The sequence below is a fragment of the Cygnus atratus genome, chromosome 5 (assembly GCF_013377495.2).
Source record: "Cygnus atratus isolate AKBS03 ecotype Queensland, Australia chromosome 5, CAtr_DNAZoo_HiC_assembly, whole genome shotgun sequence".
NCBI lineage: Eukaryota > Metazoa > Chordata > Aves > Anseriformes > Anatidae > Cygnus > Cygnus atratus.
In genome coordinates, this window is record NC_066366.1 from 16,971,637 (window position 1) to 16,990,497 (window position 18,861).

Genomic DNA, 18,861 nt, shown 5'->3' on the forward strand with positions numbered 1-18,861 from the left:
AAATAAAATGCTTCTGTAGGAGGGGACAGCAGAGAGCTGAACATCACCCTAAATAAGGCCAGGACAGTTTATATACTAGGTCGTGTTATTGACTAAGCTCCTGGTCCACACACACGTTTCCAGAAAACAAAGAATTGCTACCAAGCATCAATGGCAGCAGAATACTGCTAAAACAGCAAGAACAGACTAAGCTTAAATACTGAATAATGCTGTATCAGTGAAAAAAAAATAAAGATATACTGCATGGTAAGCTCACTCTTCAGTTATTGTTACAGTACAGGCAATGTTCAGGAAAAAGTAGCTACTCTAAAAAGCTGGAAAGATATTTAACTGCTGAAGTTCTTTTATATCAGGCTATTTTAGTTCAAACACAAATTTGGTGCACTGCCTCTTTAATTCTCTTTAATTCTCTTTAAACAGAGAACATACTTACAGGTTGTTCCACAAACAGGTTTTTCCTTCCCTTCCAGTAAGTCCCACAGGTGAACAGATGCTTGCTCATACTGCTCATTCAACCTTGAAAAACAGTAACAGAATTTCTTACTGAGCGTTTAAATTATCACAGTATAAATATATCATTAACTGACTGACAATTACAAAAGGAAGTACTTTATTTTAAGTTTACCTCACGCTCATGTCTCGTTCAGGGTAAACTAACTTGTAAAATTCATCCAACATTGTCAGTTCCTCCTCTGTCAGCACCGGTACTCCATTTGATCCTTGCTTCAAGTCATTGCGCACTTCATCGTCACCCAATTTGTCCAAAATAAACTGCAGCTCTAGTACAGTCTTTAAACGCTTCTGCTCAGCTTCTTCTCGCATCAGTTGCTCCCTACGAGCTGTCTTTTTTATTGTTTTCTGGATCTGTTCAAGAAGAAAAAGGAATTTAGCATGTTTCAACATAAATGTAGTGAATTCAAGGGAAAAAGTAGACTTGAAATGTCTTTTATTGATAAGTAAAGATGGATGTTGGTACTGAACTGCCACTTATTGATCCAACATTATAGCAGAATAATCTGTGAAGCACAAGAAATACCTCTTAAGCAAAATCAAAAGCCCAAAAATTAAGGCAAACTTTACAAACAATGCCACAAACCTTGGATTGTATTGGGTCTTTGTCTTATTCTTACTTGAAATCTGTATTTCTGTGTGATTATAACTAGTTTAGTTGAGCAACTGCAGTTACGGTGTCTAAAGCTTCAGACATTAAGGTGTTATATGAAACAAGCCCAGCTTATTGTTATTTGCTTCCTTTATGAATTATTCTATAAACACAAAATGATTTTGATATAGATGAAAGTGGCAAGAATGTACAAATGTACCCTTTAAAGGAACATTATGGCTATTTACAGCTTCTGACTTCCATAACTCAGGGAGGAAATACAACAAGTAGAAAAGGTACAGGAGAAAGGCAACTCAATTAATGCAACAGAGCAGCTGCTTTATGAGCAGAGACCAAGTTTCAGGCTCTACTATTTGGAGAAGTAAGGGCAATCCACATTATTTTATTTTGCTTTCCTTTATAAAGGCCACAAAGGCCAGCAGATAACATGAACAGAGTAGTTATTCACCATATCCCATCACAGTAGGAGGCATTCATTGAAACTACTAGGAGATCAACTTAAAACAGATAAACAAAAGTACTCTTGTTTCTTACACCCCACGCGAGTGTGTAACTCATGGAATGTTTTTCCATGAAATGCTGGGGAGAGGCAGTTATCGGCAAGTTTAGAAAAAGGATTTAAACAAAACCTTGGACAAGTGGTCCACAGAAACTAAAGGGAACAGGAAGGGATATACTCTCTAACATTCTCAGTTTGATGATGATGGATGCTGGGAGGGAGTGGATGACAGATAATAATCAGCCAGGTACTACTTTACATCATACCTTCTACAACCACTGTCACAGTCAAAATGCATTGCTGTTCTGAACCCACAGGATATTTCTTCTATTCTTAATTCTAGCATCCAAAACTCAGCTTGGTCACTTTGCAAGCATACAATACTTTAATATTCTTTTCCAAAGAAATGTAATCTGTGACAGTAACTTTTGCATTTCGAAGCATCTACCTTTCTTTTTTTTAAGCCAAAAACTTAATCTGATAGTCAACTGCGTAAGAGCTAACTCCAATCTGAAAAAAAATGCAAGCAAACTTTAAAGTAGAATATCAGTTTGTTACTCCTGAATTCACTCATTTCTTTTAGCAGTCAGCTGACCAGGAAAATATTTCAGGACAGACTTGTCAGAGGAACAAAGTTCTTCACTACTAACGTTCCATAAACATACATGGAAACCTAATGCAAGGAAAGCAACGAAATGGCTTGGCTTAGATGCCTACAAATTTACAACCAAATCTAACACAGAAAACAGCCTCTAATGCAAGGATGCTAATGCCCTTAAAATTATCGTATAGCTTGTTCATGAATTAAATACACTTGTTAGACCAGTGTTGCTGCTCTTTCCGTAACTCATCAACTCTAACTACATTTAGAATCTTCCAAGTGTGTAGGACGGATTAAGCTTTCAGCTTGCTCAGAATTAATTCTGCCTTGCAACAATATTGCAGAGGTCTCAAGTTTTTGTTTGAAGCATGTCACAAGGAAAATAACAAAGCTGTTCATGTAACTGAATTGTCTACTGAGTTTTATAACCTAATCATACTATCACTTTACAACCTTGACGAAACACCAGCTGCAGTCTACCTGTTTTACTACTAGTATTTGGTTAACTTATCTTTTATGAAAATAATTTTAGTCTTGAAACTTGGCATATGCTATAGTTTCAGATTATATTTGCCATTAATAAGACTGCATGAATCTTGAAAAAGAAACTACAATGCTTTTCATTTGATGAGACTTGATATCATATATGGTAATATAAAAAAATAAGAACGCTCAGCCACTTGCCAAAGAGAAAAGCAGGCCTCCGAAATCACTCTTTTAAAAGAAACTGTTACTATTGGCAGTAAACAGCAGTCTACAATGTTGTATGGCAGGCCTGTTCTGTGATCACACTGTTTTCAACAGTTAGCTTTTGTCAGAAAATTACCACGTTATTTTTGTTATCATATCTTTATGTAGTCCTTCAGAAGAAAATATTTTAGGAGTAGTCTTCAGGAAACCTGATACAAGCTAGTACACAGTAAGAGAAGGCAGCCAAACATACAGATATCAAGCATTTCATCTTCCATAACAAGAGCTTAATGCATCTAGTATTAGCGAAAGACAATTTAAAGCACATTTCACACTGCATCTTATAGCCCACATCGGACCACTTTACTTACGTCTTGGCTCAGAGCCATAAAACTCCTCTGCAGTTCTTTAGCAAATTCCAGATTATTTGTCACTTCCTGGTATTTTGACACTGCATCCTTAAAGGAAAAAAAAACAACCCATCAGAAATAGAACAAAATATAACTTCCAAACTACTTCCTGCTTTTTAATTTCTAAGTGAGACAGCTTTAACGGTAACCATCTCTGAATGGAACTGCATCAAACTTAAAGAATTGACCTTCACCATCCAAAATATGGAAGAGACTTGTGTACATCTTCAGCACTTGTTGGGTAAGTAAACTGAAATGTATGCATATTATATGCTCACAAGCATGATATATATAATCTAATATTTGACTTTAGCCAGTTTCTGAGAAAAACTAACAGGCAGGCCTGGTGGATGGGAGAAGACCAATCTGTCAATTACAAACTGCTCAAGATAAAGGTTTGAGAATTAATGCATTGCTATCTCGAGTCAGAGCCAGAATCAAAATGCTATACACAGAACAACGTTCCTTTCTCCACACATCTTTATTTTTTGTAATTTTCTTGTATCATATATTCAGTTTTGCATTTGGTCTTCAACCACCAAAGTAATCCATGCTCCTTAACCCACTTTGCAGTTCTGAGAAATTAAGAGTCAAATTAGGGAAAGAACAGCCTGAGACATTTACACTCCTGCTGTGACAAAGTTAGTAATGGATATGTTCTTGGTAAGAACAATTGAGCCAGAGAAAAAGGTGCTACTTTCTTTGAAAAGCAAAGAACATGAACTGTGTTTGTCTTTTTTTAAAAAAACCTTAAGTATTTCTGTCTGTAACCATATAATCACAGAACGGTTTGGAGTGGAAGGGGCCTTGAAGATCATCTAATTCCAACAACCCCTACCATGGGCAGGGACTCCTTCCACTACACCAGGCTGATCAAAGCCCCATCCAACCTGGCCTTAAACACTTCCAGGGATGGGGCATCCGTAAGAAGTAAGCTTCTTAGCTGTGTTATGTTTCTTCTAAGTATTAAGCTTTGTTATCAATCTACAACATTCTTCATCCTTAGATTATTTGTAGAAGCAAGAAACTTTCAGCATTTCTCCATCCAAACAGGATTTTATCTCTATGAAGTCTGGTAGTCAGACTGTGCTCTTCATAAAATTTAATTTAGGAGTTTCTCTTCTCAAGGTGAAATTTCAGTTATCTTCCCTGCCCATCAAACAGAAAACTTCTCATGGTTTATAAATTCATTAACACCATTAAAAAATAAAAATATATAAATTGGTGATATTTCAGTTGTCAGTTGGCACAGACAAAAAATCATTCGTGAAGCCTAGACAGATAAAAAGATCACATGGACCAAAGGAAGCAGCTAATTCTTGCAGCGTGAGCAGCTGCAATTGCTGAAGGGTACATTTTTTTCTTAGTCCTTTTCAACGCTGAAAATCATCAACAAAATATTGTTGATTACCAAGCATCTGGTAATCTCTTTAGTATCAGTATGCATGTTTGCATAATACAACCAAATTTAATTTGATACTTGCTTCGTATTTATTACAACTGGAAAATAGCTGTTGAGTTGAGTTCTGCAATAACCTACTTTAAGAAACAGCCTCATTAAGAAACAGCCTCAACAAGGAGAAAAAACACACATGTACAGTAAGCCCAGCTTACCTAGAGTGTTACATCTGTTGCACTGATAACTGTGATACACACAGACATAGCTTATTTTGAGAGCTCTGCAGAACTCAGTCTATGCTGCCCTTGTAACTAGACTGCATGGTATTTGTCAGTTACCACCAATTGACTAAGCTCCTGAAGTTCTCCCTGGGCACATTTTCTGGGAAGAAAAGGATGATGTCCAGAGAACCTCAAAGGTATCATTTAGCTCTTTCAACAGTACTAGGTTATAACATAGGCCAATTTTCACCACAGTTTACTTACAACCTAACCTCAACAAGTATAACCAAGCATTACAACACATTCCTCTACCGATTCCTTCAGTTCCGTATTAACAGAAAAACTGAGATGTTGTAAGCACTAAGAAACTGAATCCAAGTCGAACTCATAAAAATCCAGATTTTAACAAGGGGAAACAGAAAGTGAAATTCATCCTTTCCCTCCCCACCACCATCACTAAACACTTTAAAAGAGATCTGGTTAATATTTTTTTTTTCTTTTACCAGTTGATCTTGATTTAGACGTTCTCCCTTGTTCATTCGTTCCTGATAATCATCAAGTTTACTCTGAAAAGGAAGAAGAATGCTATTACAAAGAGGCAAAATCAGGTTACTGCTTTTTCTACTTCTGTTAAGAAAATCAGGTACTGTATTATTACAGTAAATACTGACTGTAACTTATTACACAAAACATGCAACTGTCATGTAGAAATAGTACCTGAGAAAACTTGCCTACTCGGTTAAAAATGTAAATACTTTCCCAAGAGACAAATATTTTAATCTTGTTTGCTTGGACCATCACTATACGTCTTTGTGAACAGCCTTAGGTTCTAAGGAAAGACATTTCTCCTAATGGAGAGAATGCTCTCAATGCACATTTCCTTTAGTCCTAATGATAGAGAGCTGAACAGAGTTCTAAGCCTGAGCTTATTATCACTATCACTACAATACCAAAAACGTGACTGCAAAAAAATTAAAAAGCCACTGCTAATAAGATTCAGAACTCTAATTCTTTGTACTGGCATCTGTTAAGATAGTCTCAGAGAATTTAATATAGTTTCCAATCCTTTGTGCAAGAATGCCCACCAACACAACTCTTATTAATAGCTCTGGAATATTTTTGCTTAAAAGCATCAGGACTTTCTTTTTCAGGAGAAAAAAAAAAAAGAAAGGGAATCATTAGGTTAATTTTCAACAGGAGCAATTCTATGATCTACTTAAACACAAAACTATGCAAAACACTGACAAGTAGCCAAAAGCAGGTAAAACTTATGCATGCCCAAAATGACAAAGGATCTACAGGGTAGGTTTTAAGGGTCTTAGAAAGGAAGCAAAGTCTTTAAGGATAACATTGCCACTAATCTCTAAGTTTTCACCATTTCTACATCAGAACTGGTTTTATTTTTATGAAGCTTGCCCTGATCTTATTAAAAGCATTAACATGAATCCTTAATAATTATCTTTCCAATCTAGTATAACAATAACATAAAGAGAAACACTTCCTCCTGAATGTAAAAGAATTAAAACCCTAATGCAACCATTGTTTTAGAGTTTATACTTGCCGCTGAATGACAGATTTTTATTTTTTTTTTGGTGGTGGTGGTAGTGGCTTGGTTTTGGATGGTTGGTTGATTGGTTTTGCTTTTTTTTTCTTTTCTTCTAACTACTTTTGCTTCATGACATTTCAGTTAAAATATTTCATTGATATTTTTCTAGCTAATTCACCTTCTGTGCTCACGATCAGACCTTTGGGAACGGCTAAAGTCTGTGAAACAGTTTAACAACAAAGCTTAACTTACTTGATGCCCAGCATCACTTAGTCAAACACAGAACCACATTATGCAACTTGGTCCTCTGATCATTACCTACAGACAAAGCAATTTATTTCTTTGAAAATTCTACACATTTAACACTTTAACTACTTTGTCTTTGACTGCATTAGAGTCAGTAATGGCCTAAGCAAAGTCAAAGAAGAACTTCCTGAACTCCAGAAACACATTACTTGCAATTTCACGCTGGAGACAGACACTAGCACTGCAATAGTTGTTAAATGCAGCAGCCACAGTTGGAAATAAATTAAAAACTTAGTCTGAAAAGCATTTGGCATACTGGATATCTACCACAACATGAAATAAGGGCATTTGACTCTTCCACATACTGCCTTATTTTAAAACAGATGACGATGTTGTTGCATGATAAAAGTAGTAGTTTTCATGATTTTAGAGATCCTAGCTGAGCTGCGAAGAGTCAAGAAGGCAGGATAAAGAGCTCACACATGCTGATGCCCCAGTGCAACACCAGTCAGGTTAACTGAAGCTCTCTTCTTACGGTGGCTTAAGCCCTATGCTAAACTGGCATCACAGACACATTTCAAGAAGTTTTTATTTGCTTAAGCCACTTACTCCCATGCTGCAGTTTTACCATTCCCTCAGTCACACTGATGCAATTGTTTGTGAGGCTGTAGAGTAAATTTAGCTGCTAATATCAGCCTGTTCAAAAAGAGTCTACAAAAAAGCATTAAAAGACACAATTTCAGCGATCTAATTTCCAACACAAACCCATAAAATATCGAAACGGTAAAACCAACAGGATGGAACACCAAAATGTAGAAGAACGCTACTTAGGTCAGCTTTGTTGAAGAAAACATATTGCAAAATAATGCTGCATTAACACTCACATAATCCATTTTGCTGGCTAGGGACACAGGGGAGGGGAGGGATGAGATGAAAATAGCCTTGACTACTACAATTGTTTCAGCATAGTTTTTCCACACAGCCTTACTTCAGCACTGTTGGTATCTTCAGATTAAGCACATTGCGATAACCTATTCAAATAGTATACAAGCTTTTCTTAAATGGTTGAATATTTTGAAGTCTAATGTAAACGCTTTATTCATTTGGTTTTCATTCTGCGGTCCTATCAACTAAAAGGCAAAGGATAATATGCCTATTTCTAGCCTTTAGGAACTGAAGAGCAGCTAATTCTCTTCACTTTTTCTTCCCTGAAAACATCCGTATCAGAAAAATAAAAGCAAAAGAAGGAAATCCCTTTCAGCTGCAATGCAGAGGACAAAGTCAATGTGCTGTTCATTACACATTATCAGAAAGATCTCAAGTGCCAAGGTAAGCATTTTTCTACCACCCCAAAGAAACAGTAAGATCAAAATGTTGCATACACTGAAGTATTAAGGAAGCACAAAGCTTTCTTTTTAATCTCCACTGTCAACTAACACCAGTGTAACAGCAGCATTAGTGCTGTGAAATAACTGCAGTAAAATTCCCACTTAGCAACCTACTGCAGCGTCTGCAAGATTTTCGTAATTTTACCCCTTCCACAACTTCACCCTCACTCATGATGAAGCATAAAAGCTAATCCAGCACAAAAAACATCAGGTGGCAAAGTGAATTTATAAATTGTCTATTAAACAGCTCACAAGTCAGCAGACCCCAGTTATGCAGACAAAACCAACATGCTACAGCTCTTCTTCCACTGAGATTCTTGAACTATTTTGGAGTTCCCTAGGAGAAAAGCACTACATACAGGCTACATGCTTGGACAGGGGGAGGGCAGGGAGATGGTGGTGTTGGCCGTTTAACTATAAACCCTGTATCTTATTTTAATAGGAATCCAAAATTGAGTTACTGCTTTATGGTAACAGCCACCTTCCCCTCAGATTCAGGTTCTCATTACCTGAATTGCCTCCAAAATGTCAGCCTGAAGTGAAAGAAGTGCAGTTACATGACACTAGTTTCAAAAACAGTACTGGTTTCAAAATGCCTGACCACTCAGCTGTGCTGTTACAGTTGTTTTCAGTGCTATGCACTGGACCACTGGAATGATCTGATTAAAAATAACCCTTAAAAAAAAAAAGGGGGGGTGGGGGTGCAGGGAGCAGGAGGAGGCACTATATTTAACCAGATAATTTCAATGATATGGTTTATACCAGTTCCATCAGCACAACTGTACGTGACAAGCTGCAGTGTGGAAGGGAAGAGGGTAAACTCTTCAACCCACTGAGGCAAACACTGCAATGCACACTTCCCTACAAGCCAAGAAAAGATGGGGAGGGACAACTACTTCAAGTCTGTTTTCAGAGATCTCAAAAATTGCATGTATTTTTTTAAATCATCATTAAGCAATTAAGAAAATCCAAAACCTAACACAGCTCTTAGCCTTCTCCCACTCAACCAAAAAAAGCCAAGCTATGAAATTCAATTTTATTAACCTTTTACATTTGCACATTATATTTCCCCCACTATCATTCTCCAGTCACATAACAGCTTAGCTTCCAAGCAAAGCCTGTTCAGAAATGGTCAAAAAAATCAGTCTTCCTATTTCCTCAGGAAAATAGGGAGGAAAAAAAAGGAAAAATGTGAAATAATTAAATGAATGATGAATGAAAAATAGAAGTTCAAAATCTCTCAAAAACCATCCCACAATTCTCACATTCTCTTTATTACATATTTTATATATATATACTTTAAATTATATATACACACCTAACAGAAGTCCCAAGAAGCTGTTTCAGTCTTGATTTATAACCAAAGAGAGGTAATGAAGTACTCCAGTATTCTAAAATAGGCATGCTTAGAGCTCTTCACTTTAAAACAAATAATTTTTGAAGTAACAGTTTTAAGCACTTTTACGATTCTTTTTGCCCAAAACTAAGTCTGACAGTTTAGAAAAAGCATCTCCATGACATACTAGACAAGTTTGAAGTGAACGATACATGCCCATTCCAGGACTGGAGTCTCACGGTCAGCTTACCCCAGCCGAGACTGATCACAAGAGGGGTATTCTCCTTCTCTGGGTGCCACACTGTTAGCCCTGCCTACACACCAACATGGCCAGACTGACAGCTGGGTCAGGAACCTGATCCAGCCAAGCATGTATAGTGAGAGAGAGATAAGAACAGCAAGGAGCGGGATCCACTCCATCCCAAAGCAATGCAGAACTGTGCATTCTTTGAAAACTTTTAAATGCAAATGAGTTGACAAAGAGAGAACCTGCTTCTTAGTTACCTGGAATAAGTTAAGTCACAAATTAGTGAAACTCCTAAAAGTTCTGTCAACTGCGTATGTATGTTCTCCTTCCAAATTACCCGTTTCCTATGTAAACACTACAAATTAATAAATAAGCTGTCTATATTGCAAGAGACCTAGATTTTGTTCCACGCAACATTTCTGTTCCAAATGAGCTGCTTTTACAACAGCAAGGGAACTCTACAACACAGGCTTTTATTTGTGAATAAAGCTATAAAAGCTCCTACTTTCAACTCATCTTCTACATTATCAATACACCCTATTTGCATATTTGCTTTATAATATTTGACTTTTTCACCCCCACTGCAGTGTGAAAACACCACCACTGGTACAACCTTCTCCCAGTACATTCTGTTTATCTTTTCCTTGTGAAAGAAGAGGAAAAGCAAAGCATCAAGTCAACAGCAGCAGGACTTAAATAACTGGAAGACCTTACACAGCTTATAAGGGTCAACATAAACCTAGTTAACAGAACTTGCTAACAGAAATAATCCCTATTATTATAAGAATAATTATTATAAGAAACAGAAGTTGAAACCAAAAACTACCAAACACCAAATAATTTCACTGATAAACCTGCCTGGTTTTTAAGAGATGAAGCTTGGTTATCCAGAACTGATAAGGAAAGAGGTCTCAGAGAAAGTTTCAGATTTTCAATATAGTTTCAAATAGTTTTACAGTTCCTTGCTTTCAAAATTATGTTTCCTCTCTGAAGAGAGATTTGAATTAGCCCGGTACTTCATCTAACACAGACTGTAACTGGACCTTTCTGAAGCAGTACTTGTTTTGAAGGAAATTCTAGATCAGCATTCCAGAAGAACCAACTTACGTGTGGGGGAAGGAGGGGGGAGAAGAGGAGGTGATAAAAGAATTCCTTCTTTAAAGAACAGCATGTAACAGTGATAGACCACAGTAACTGCTGTGATCAGCAATATACCCTGCATCCCTCAAGCGTTATTAAGATTGCAGAGAGAAGACTGTGGTGCCATGCCAGTAATAGGGAGGTGACTGATTCCATCTTAACAGGACAGGACCTACACACACTGCAAATGTAGGCTACCCCTAGGGCTGATCTGATGCTGTAAAACCCAACAGCCCACTCAGACGGCAAACTATTGACAGAACCAAGCTTCTCAAGGAGAGTTCTGGAGAGACACTCACAAGCCCTGAACATGCGAGAGGCCCACGGAATGGGGCAAAAGCACTTCGGCGTGCTGACAAGTAACTTGGAACACGGCACCTTCCTGCTATCACTAGCTGCACCTACAGGAATAGAAAACCGATCTCAGCTTTTGCTATAGGTTGCTAGCTGTTAATCCAACGCTTCATTGAATGGGGAGACAGCTGCCTCTTAAGTCAGATCAACCTGAAATACCCAACTACTGCTCCAATGCAAGTTCATGCGTAATAATGGCAGAGGCAATTTTAAATATTAGTTTTTCAACCCGGTCTCAATTGTACTTATTCAGGAATTCAGAGACAAGCTGATAAAACACCTGCATCTTAAGTTACTATCTACAGCTAAAACGCCCCATCTTCACAACTGTAACCTGAATACACCAAGCCCAAGTCATGTTAGGTAGCTCAAGCTAACATACTTCATACGTGCAGTCACTCAAGAATAACCTTTGTGATCACTGGCCCATACCTTAAAACATGTTAGCAAATGAGGCATTTTGTCCATCTTACAGAACACTTGGTTTTAAAAACTGTTCTCATGTAGCTCATGCTATATTATTTGAGCTGAAAGCAAAAAACTCTGTTTTTTCATTCCCCACTGCACAAAGACATGAGTTTGATCTACATTCAGTCAGCTTCATTTGGAAAGGATCTAGTCATCTAAGAACAGAGGGAAAAAAAAACAGGGTATCATTCCTATCGGTTCCAAATATAAAGAGAGCACAGACATTTTCAGGCCATGTTCCTACATACGTTTAGGAACAGTAATTCAATTTATCCTAATCCCTTTTAATACAAGCCAGACTAATTATTTCAAATAATAAGGTCTCTTTTACAAGAAGAAAAAAGCATAACTAAGAATTTAGTATTTTTAATTTATGAACACTCAAAAACAGCACAGAACTCATGAGTATTATGATTTTGAATTCTGTATTTTGCCCTTCATATCATTTTATCCTCAGAGCTTAAAAGGGAACATGACAACAATTTACTTCAACCTTCCTGATTTTTTTCATAAAGAATGACCTTTATTTAACCAAAAGCTGCACATTATCATTTAAGAGCTAAGATGATACTTTTTACAGAGTATTTTTCATGCACTAGAAGCATGTTTTAGTGTCGAATATATTTTTATATTTGTTCTCAAAAATAAAGCCCTCAAAATCATCTCTACTGGCCTCAGCTGCTGACAAAGAATTAAATGTTCAGCTAAGCAGGAGTTTTCTGTGAGCTGGACTTCTTTCAGTAAGAAAGATTTCTTCCTGAATTTTTCATCTCCCCCAGAAAAGACATTCTCATCAAAAGACTGAAAATAAAGGAAAATGAATTTGTGTACTTAGGCAAATTTATCAAGTAACAATAAAATTAATGAAGTCCATGTGTACAGCAAGTTTTATTTAAAGCATTTGATGTTCTCTTTAATAAGGAATGATGATTTGGTACAGAACTGTTGTTTCCTCCACTAAAGGACAGGCTCAAGTCCACAAATTCGTAATTTTGCTTTAATACATCAAGATGAACTTATCTCATGACTGTGACAGTGTTTACAATAGAATCCTACTCCAGGAAGTTTCAGAATGTTTTCAGCCAACAAAACTTACAGAAATCTTTGAATTTTCATTCATCTGTGTAAGAGAATACCTAGCACTTTTTTTTTTTTTTAAGAAAGACCTAGCTTTTTGTTTGTTTGTTTTTAGGGTCACACTTCTTAATACCAGCTCTCCCTACAGAGAGGCTCTAAGTAATTTTAATAGAAGATCTTCCTTCAAGCCATTTCCAGAAATAAAGGCACTTCCCCTGCATATACCTGCAATGACACTATAGTTACAAAAACACAGTGACAACAGCCACAGATACACAAAAAATAACAAGAAACTAGGGCTTTAATGAGACCAGTAATTTTCACTCCATTCTCTCTGGAGTAATGGCCTTCCACACATCCTTCTAACTTAAGGTACTATAGAAGCCATCCAAAAGGTCCATTCAAATAGAAGGGAATGGCTACACCAAATATAGATTAGGTGTAAATTATTTATTTTAAAAGGTAAATAAAAACACTACTAGAAAGGAAAGCTGACTTGCACACCAATAAGAGTATGCTTATCCTCTTTATTTCTTCCAAGCACAAAATAGATCAAAAGACCTTTTAATTTTAAAAATACAGATTTTCAACATCACAGAAAGCTATTTTCTGATTTTATTTTTTTTTGTATGTGGAACACAATTATTCTAAACCATTTTATTTTAACCAAACCATTTGGGACTGAAAGATTTGCATTCTTTCTCAAGTTGAGGACCAGAATTATTCTGTGCGCACACATTTGTATGCGTTAACTTAAGAAAAATATTTTGTCCTCTATATACACAACAGTATTCAGACAAGGCTCAGGAAGAGATCTTCCAATTCTAGGACTTATCTAAAAGCTCCTGGCTTGCTTTTTTTGTTGCTTTGTTTGCTGAAGGAAAGGAAAATCCAATTTATTTACTTTTTTAAGTGAGAAACCACACACCACACAGATTTACAGCTACGAAGTAAAGCATGGATTGTTTCATTTTTAACTCACTTGTACTGGCTAATGGTTTTATTTTCTATAAATATACAATACCAGTCTAGACTACTAGAACCTGAAGTGCTAGCTAAAAAAATCAATTGAGTAACTGTGTCTATTCAATCTTAATGGAAAAAGAAAGAGATTTAGACCCTCAGCGCAGGCCTAAAATTTTATTTTAGTGCTCCCAAATTTTAGCTCAATAACGCAGCGCTTTCAATTAAGTCCGTAGGCTATGCGTCTGCTAGTATTTTACTGCTGGACACCTCATGCTCTGTAGGTTAGGAACTCCTCCGAGGCTCATTTCACCTGACAACACCAAGCACAGAGCGGGTGCCATATAAATCGCGAGCAGCTCCAGCACCCTCTTTCTCCTCTGTCACAACCTCGAACCCTCCGAGGCCCGCCGGTTTAGCAGCGGCTATTTCTATAAATAACCGCTCGAAGGCTGCTTGCAGCTGACCTCAACCTCCCAAAGGGGTGAGCTGGGAGCAGCGGGAGCCGCGAGCGGCCGGGCGGGGCGGCCGGCGGCCCCCGGCTTTGTGCGGGCTGCTGGCACAATGCAGTTCCGTCGGGGAGGCTGAGGCTGGGGCCGCCGCCGCCATGTTAGCTGCCGCTTCCATGTGCGCGGCCCCGGGGGCGGCAGCGCCGCCCGCGCGCCCCGAGGCCGGCCTCGGCCGGGAGGGGACGGGGATGGGGATGGGAAAGGGAGCGGGGCCGGGGGAAGGCGGCAGCGAGAGCGGGGCCCGGGTACGGGGTGGGGGAGCCGCCGGGCAAGGCCCCGCCGCGGCGAACAAAAGGCGGAAGGGGGGGGAGGGACCGCGTCGCACGGGGGTCTCGCCGGCAGCCTGCGGGGCCCTCCCGCTGCCGCCCCCCCTCGCCCCCCGGCCGCTGCGGTGCGGGAAGGGGGGGGAGCGCCCGGCTGGCTGCCCGGGGGGCGGCGGGGCCCAGCCGGGGGGAGACCCAGGAAAAGGGGCCCGGGGACCCCCGAAAGAGGAAGGGCGAAGGCCGGGAGAGAGCAGCTCGCCCTTCTGGAACCTTCCAGCGGGCGGCCCCTGGGGGCGACGCCGGGAACAACCCTCTGCCTGCCTCCACTGGAGCCGGGAGCGGGAGTGCACGGCTCGGAGAGGGGGCCCCGCGTGCCCTCAGCCGGGGCCCGCAGCGCCGGAACGCGGCGGCTCGGGGGGTGGGGGGGGAGCCCCGGGGGCCCGAACCCCTCGTGAGGGCCGAGATTCGGGCGGTCAGCGCGGGGGGACCCCGGGCGGGCACCTTTTTCTTCTCCAGGTTGCGCAGCTTCTTGTCGATCACTCCCAGGATCTGCTTCATGGCCTCGGTCTGCACCGAGGTGATGCTGCCGCCCGACGCCTGAGGGGCCGCTGCCGCCGCCGCCGGGGCGGGCTCGGTGGCCGGGCCGGCCTTGCCGCTGCTGCTGCTCGCCGTGGTGCTGTTGGTAGCCGAGGGCATCTCTGTGCGGGAGGGAAGGAGGCAGAGAGCGAGCGCGCGTTACGGGCGAACGGGCCGCCGGAGGGGACACGCGGGAGGGCGGGCGCGCACTCGCCGCCGCTTCCCCACGCCCAGTGCGCGCGCACGAGGCCGAGCCGGAGCCGCACCTGCCGCCGCCGCGCGCGCGCTCCCTCCTCCCCCCCCCCCCGCGGCGAACGGACTCGGGCGCGCGCGGGCGCGGTCACGTGACGGGCGGCCTCTCGCCCAGCCAACGGTCACCGCCCGGCCTCCCCCCCCCTCCCCGCCTCACCGTGTGCGTGAGTGGCCCGCGGGAGGGGACTGGGTGCGCCGCGCTGTCTCTCAGGGGATGGCCGCCTCAGCCGACTCCGGCCCCGCCGCCCGCGCTGCTCCTGCCGCCGCCGCCGCGCCGCCGGGGGAGAGAGGCAGAGACAGAGAGAGGGCGGGAGCGCGCACGCGAGCGCGTAAGGCGGGCGGCCCCGGGAGCGAGCGGCGCCAGGTCCTCGCCGCCCCCGGCTGCCCGCGGAGAACGCCTGAGCCCGCCGGCGCCGCGCTGCCTGCCCTTCGGCTCGCCTGGCGCGGGGCTTTCAGGCGCGCGTTAGGGCGCCCGAGCGCCGGACACAATAGCGGGGCGGGGCGCGGCGAGGACCCCGGGAGCCATCAGCGGCCCCGCGGCCAGGCAGGGCACGGCGCCCAGCCCCTCCTCCCCCGCCCCTGAGGGGGGGGCCGCGCCCCGCTCCCGCCCTCAGGGCACGGCCCCGGCCGCCGGCGCTAACTGGGCATTAACGGCCGCGGGTCGGTCATTAGTCTCAGACTGGGATTAGCGTTAAATGTTACTGCGTTCCCCAAGCACACCCCCTGAACACAACATACTTAAATATTCTTGCATATTAAACTTCCGTGACCCAAAGCTGCGCGCTGTCCAGCCAACAATTCTTGGCTGAACCTTAGCCTCTACGCCAACAACTGATAATCACCTCAGCGTCTGAAGAAACCACAGTGAAAGGGTGTGTTTGTTTTTTTTTTTGAGAAGTAAAAGAAAACTTGGAAAGATAGCCAAGCCTTCTTACTGAGGCAATTTGAAAATGAAACACTGCTGCCTGCAGCAGGCCAGGGACTAAACAACATTGGACAAAGTTTAGTACGCGTTCTATTGTCATTTCAGAACTAATGGATACAAGATGTTAGGAACTTAAAGCCCTAAAATTCACTCCCCCAAAATAGCAAATTTGGGATGAAATTTTCTGTTGTAATTCCAGGTTGGGATCTGATTTCTACTTTAAGCCAGTATTGGTTGATTCATTTAATCCTGGATCCACAGTTGAGTACATCAACACAAATGTGAGCTGTTTCTTGAACAGCTCAGCCAACCTCGTGGTTCTCCACCACTAGGAGGGAGATACCTCATCCTTCCTGCCCTCACCCAGTCCCTGGGCACAGCCACACAGTCCTCGCCCCTGTTCCATTCTGATTTTTGCTTCCTATGAGTAAATTCAAGCTGGTAATCTAGCAGGAAACTCTTATTTGACCTCATGCTTCAGTAGCTAATGCTTGAATGGTCAGATTTTTCTTCATGGCATCTGCAAATATTGCTTTGTACACTTTTCATGTATGCCTGCATAGCAGCTCAGTGCTGTCATTTTATATTCGATTATTTGCTTTCCAATTCACTTTTTTGTATAACATGTTATAGGACAAGTGTAACAAATCAGTCAAACCTATGTACTTCAGCTGAATAAAGTATAAAAGAAAATGTCTGCAGATATTAAAAGTCAATTTATTTTCACTGTTCACCAGGAGGTTCTAGTTCATACCATAATAAGATTTAATTTTTATGTAGTAATTTATTTCTGCAATCCCCTTACACAGGGGCTGAAATAACCTTTGTTTTCCCCAAGTCAGATGCAGTTTCTTCATGAACATTTGAAGCACACTGAGGCTTTATGACCATGAAATATAATACCTGAAAATACGGAATTGTTTCACCCACTGGTATTAATTTCTCCTTTCTATTACATTGCCATTGCAATTCTGTATAAGCTCTGGGAACACAACAGCTTAGTAAAATTTTGCAGCCAAGTCACAGAAGCCTAAAGTAGTTTGTACTCAAAGCCTGTCTTTCTTAACACAAAAATCTGCGAGAAAAAAGAAAAAAAAGAGCTGATGGAAGAACTGGTGACAATAAATCAGAAGTACATGCTGGACCTGAAAAGAGCCTTGATCTTGCTTATCCACCAACATAAGATATTTTTTCTTGGGGGAGGGGGTAACAAAATAGCAAGTATTAAGTCTCAAAAAAAAAAGGCTAAAAATACTGCTCCTGAGAGCAGTTATTACATGAGATTACACAAGCAATAATTACATGACAATTACTATGTCAAAGCTCTTCATAATTTCACTGGATGCCTTTTTGTTAGCCAAAGACGGAACTGAGACTGTTGCTAAGCTTACATACTAAAGCAAAAATATAAACAAAACAAAGTACGTATCTTACATAGAAACTTCAAAAGTCTTCAGAAAGAAGGACTTTCATATTATGCTAAAAAAATACACTTGCAAATTTAGCATGGGTCAAGTCTTCCTAACTTCATTTAACAAATTCTTACCACAACATAACTTTATACTGAAGACATTTGTCATTGCTGTATTACAGCATGATTCACTGTCAGTACTATGGTATAATTGCTCTGGGCAGACTCAATAACAGATCTCCAGAACCTTCAGCAGTTTCTTGGAGCAGCCTGGCAATGCCTGAAGAGTGCATGGTTCCCTAGTCCATGCCAACTTTAGAGTCAATTTTGGAAGCATGGAAGTTTTAAAGTAACTTTCACACAAACTGTACTGCATAGTCAATCTCATCTTTAAAAATCTCTAATAGTTAATGTGCTTAATAATTTTAGGCGAGTCATGCTGTCATATATTCATCTACCTCTTCCATACCATTCCTCTAAACAGTGCCTACAAATACATCCACACTTCTGTGCCAACAATATTGATAAGCAACACCTGATAGAAAAGCCTATGTAAGAATTCCTCACCTTGAAATACGAGTTCCTTCTTACTTCAAGGAAACGTGAACAACTTGCATAGAGGCAACCCTGTGAAAAAGTATTCCTGCTAACTTCTAGCATGACAAATTTCTCATTAGAACATGTCTCAACCTTTACATTTCTTAGTGATAAGTAGCCCCTTGCTTACCACGTGGTACGATCTCCCTCTAGAATAGGATTCTACTCTCTTTGCCCTTGAACTGTTGTCAGATGGCTGGCTAAAATCACTCTTTTGCATAATTAAGGTAAAGATCAAATTTATTTGAAGGGCACTGGCTTTACATTCCATGTTCATGAACTGTGTAAATGAAAGTCAAATCTGGAGCTGCTGATTTTGAAGTCACATTTGTTTAGTTGCTCCAGAAACTGAAAGGAAAGAAAGTCCCTTTAACAAGCGAAAGCATATGCAGCACTTGCACAAACATGAACCTTTAGACCACAACATTGCTTAAGATGAGTGAATGCCTTGAGTGTAGAGATCCAGATTGAGGAGACATTTAGCTTTGCTCTCCACATTCCAAGGAGGCTTCTCCCATGCTGGATCTCTCTAGGTTTTCATTTATTATTATTTTATGTCATCTGTTATTAGGGAGCTTGAGTATAACTTCTCTGTTTCTCAGTTTCCAGCTCTCAGGAAA

At 41.1% G+C, this 18,861-nt stretch overlaps 1 protein-coding gene across 10 annotated transcripts in view; it reads right to left on the minus strand.

Annotated features, from left to right (window-relative positions):
• CAPRIN1 (cell cycle associated protein 1) overlaps positions 1–18,861 on the minus strand; it is an 80,037-nt gene that overhangs the window by 18,626 nt on the left and 42,550 nt on the right. For 3 of the 10 annotated variants that reach the window (XM_050711284.1, XM_050711283.1, XM_050711282.1), the window contains 5 exons: positions 14,982–15,178; positions 5,447–5,509; positions 3,285–3,371; positions 626–864; positions 434–516 (listed from right to left, as the gene is read on the minus strand). In XM_050711284.1, the coding sequence (XP_050567241.1) occupies positions 434–516; positions 626–864; positions 3,285–3,371; positions 5,447–5,509; positions 14,982–15,176 (667 nt within the window). In that variant the 5' untranslated portion in view covers positions 15,177–15,178. Of the gene's footprint in view, positions 1–433; positions 517–625; positions 865–3,284; positions 3,372–5,446; positions 5,510–14,981; positions 15,361–15,465; positions 15,741–18,861 lie in introns of those variants that run through there. The other 7 variants (XM_035552330.2, XM_035552335.2, XM_035552333.2 and 4 more) reach the window with 7 other exon arrangements.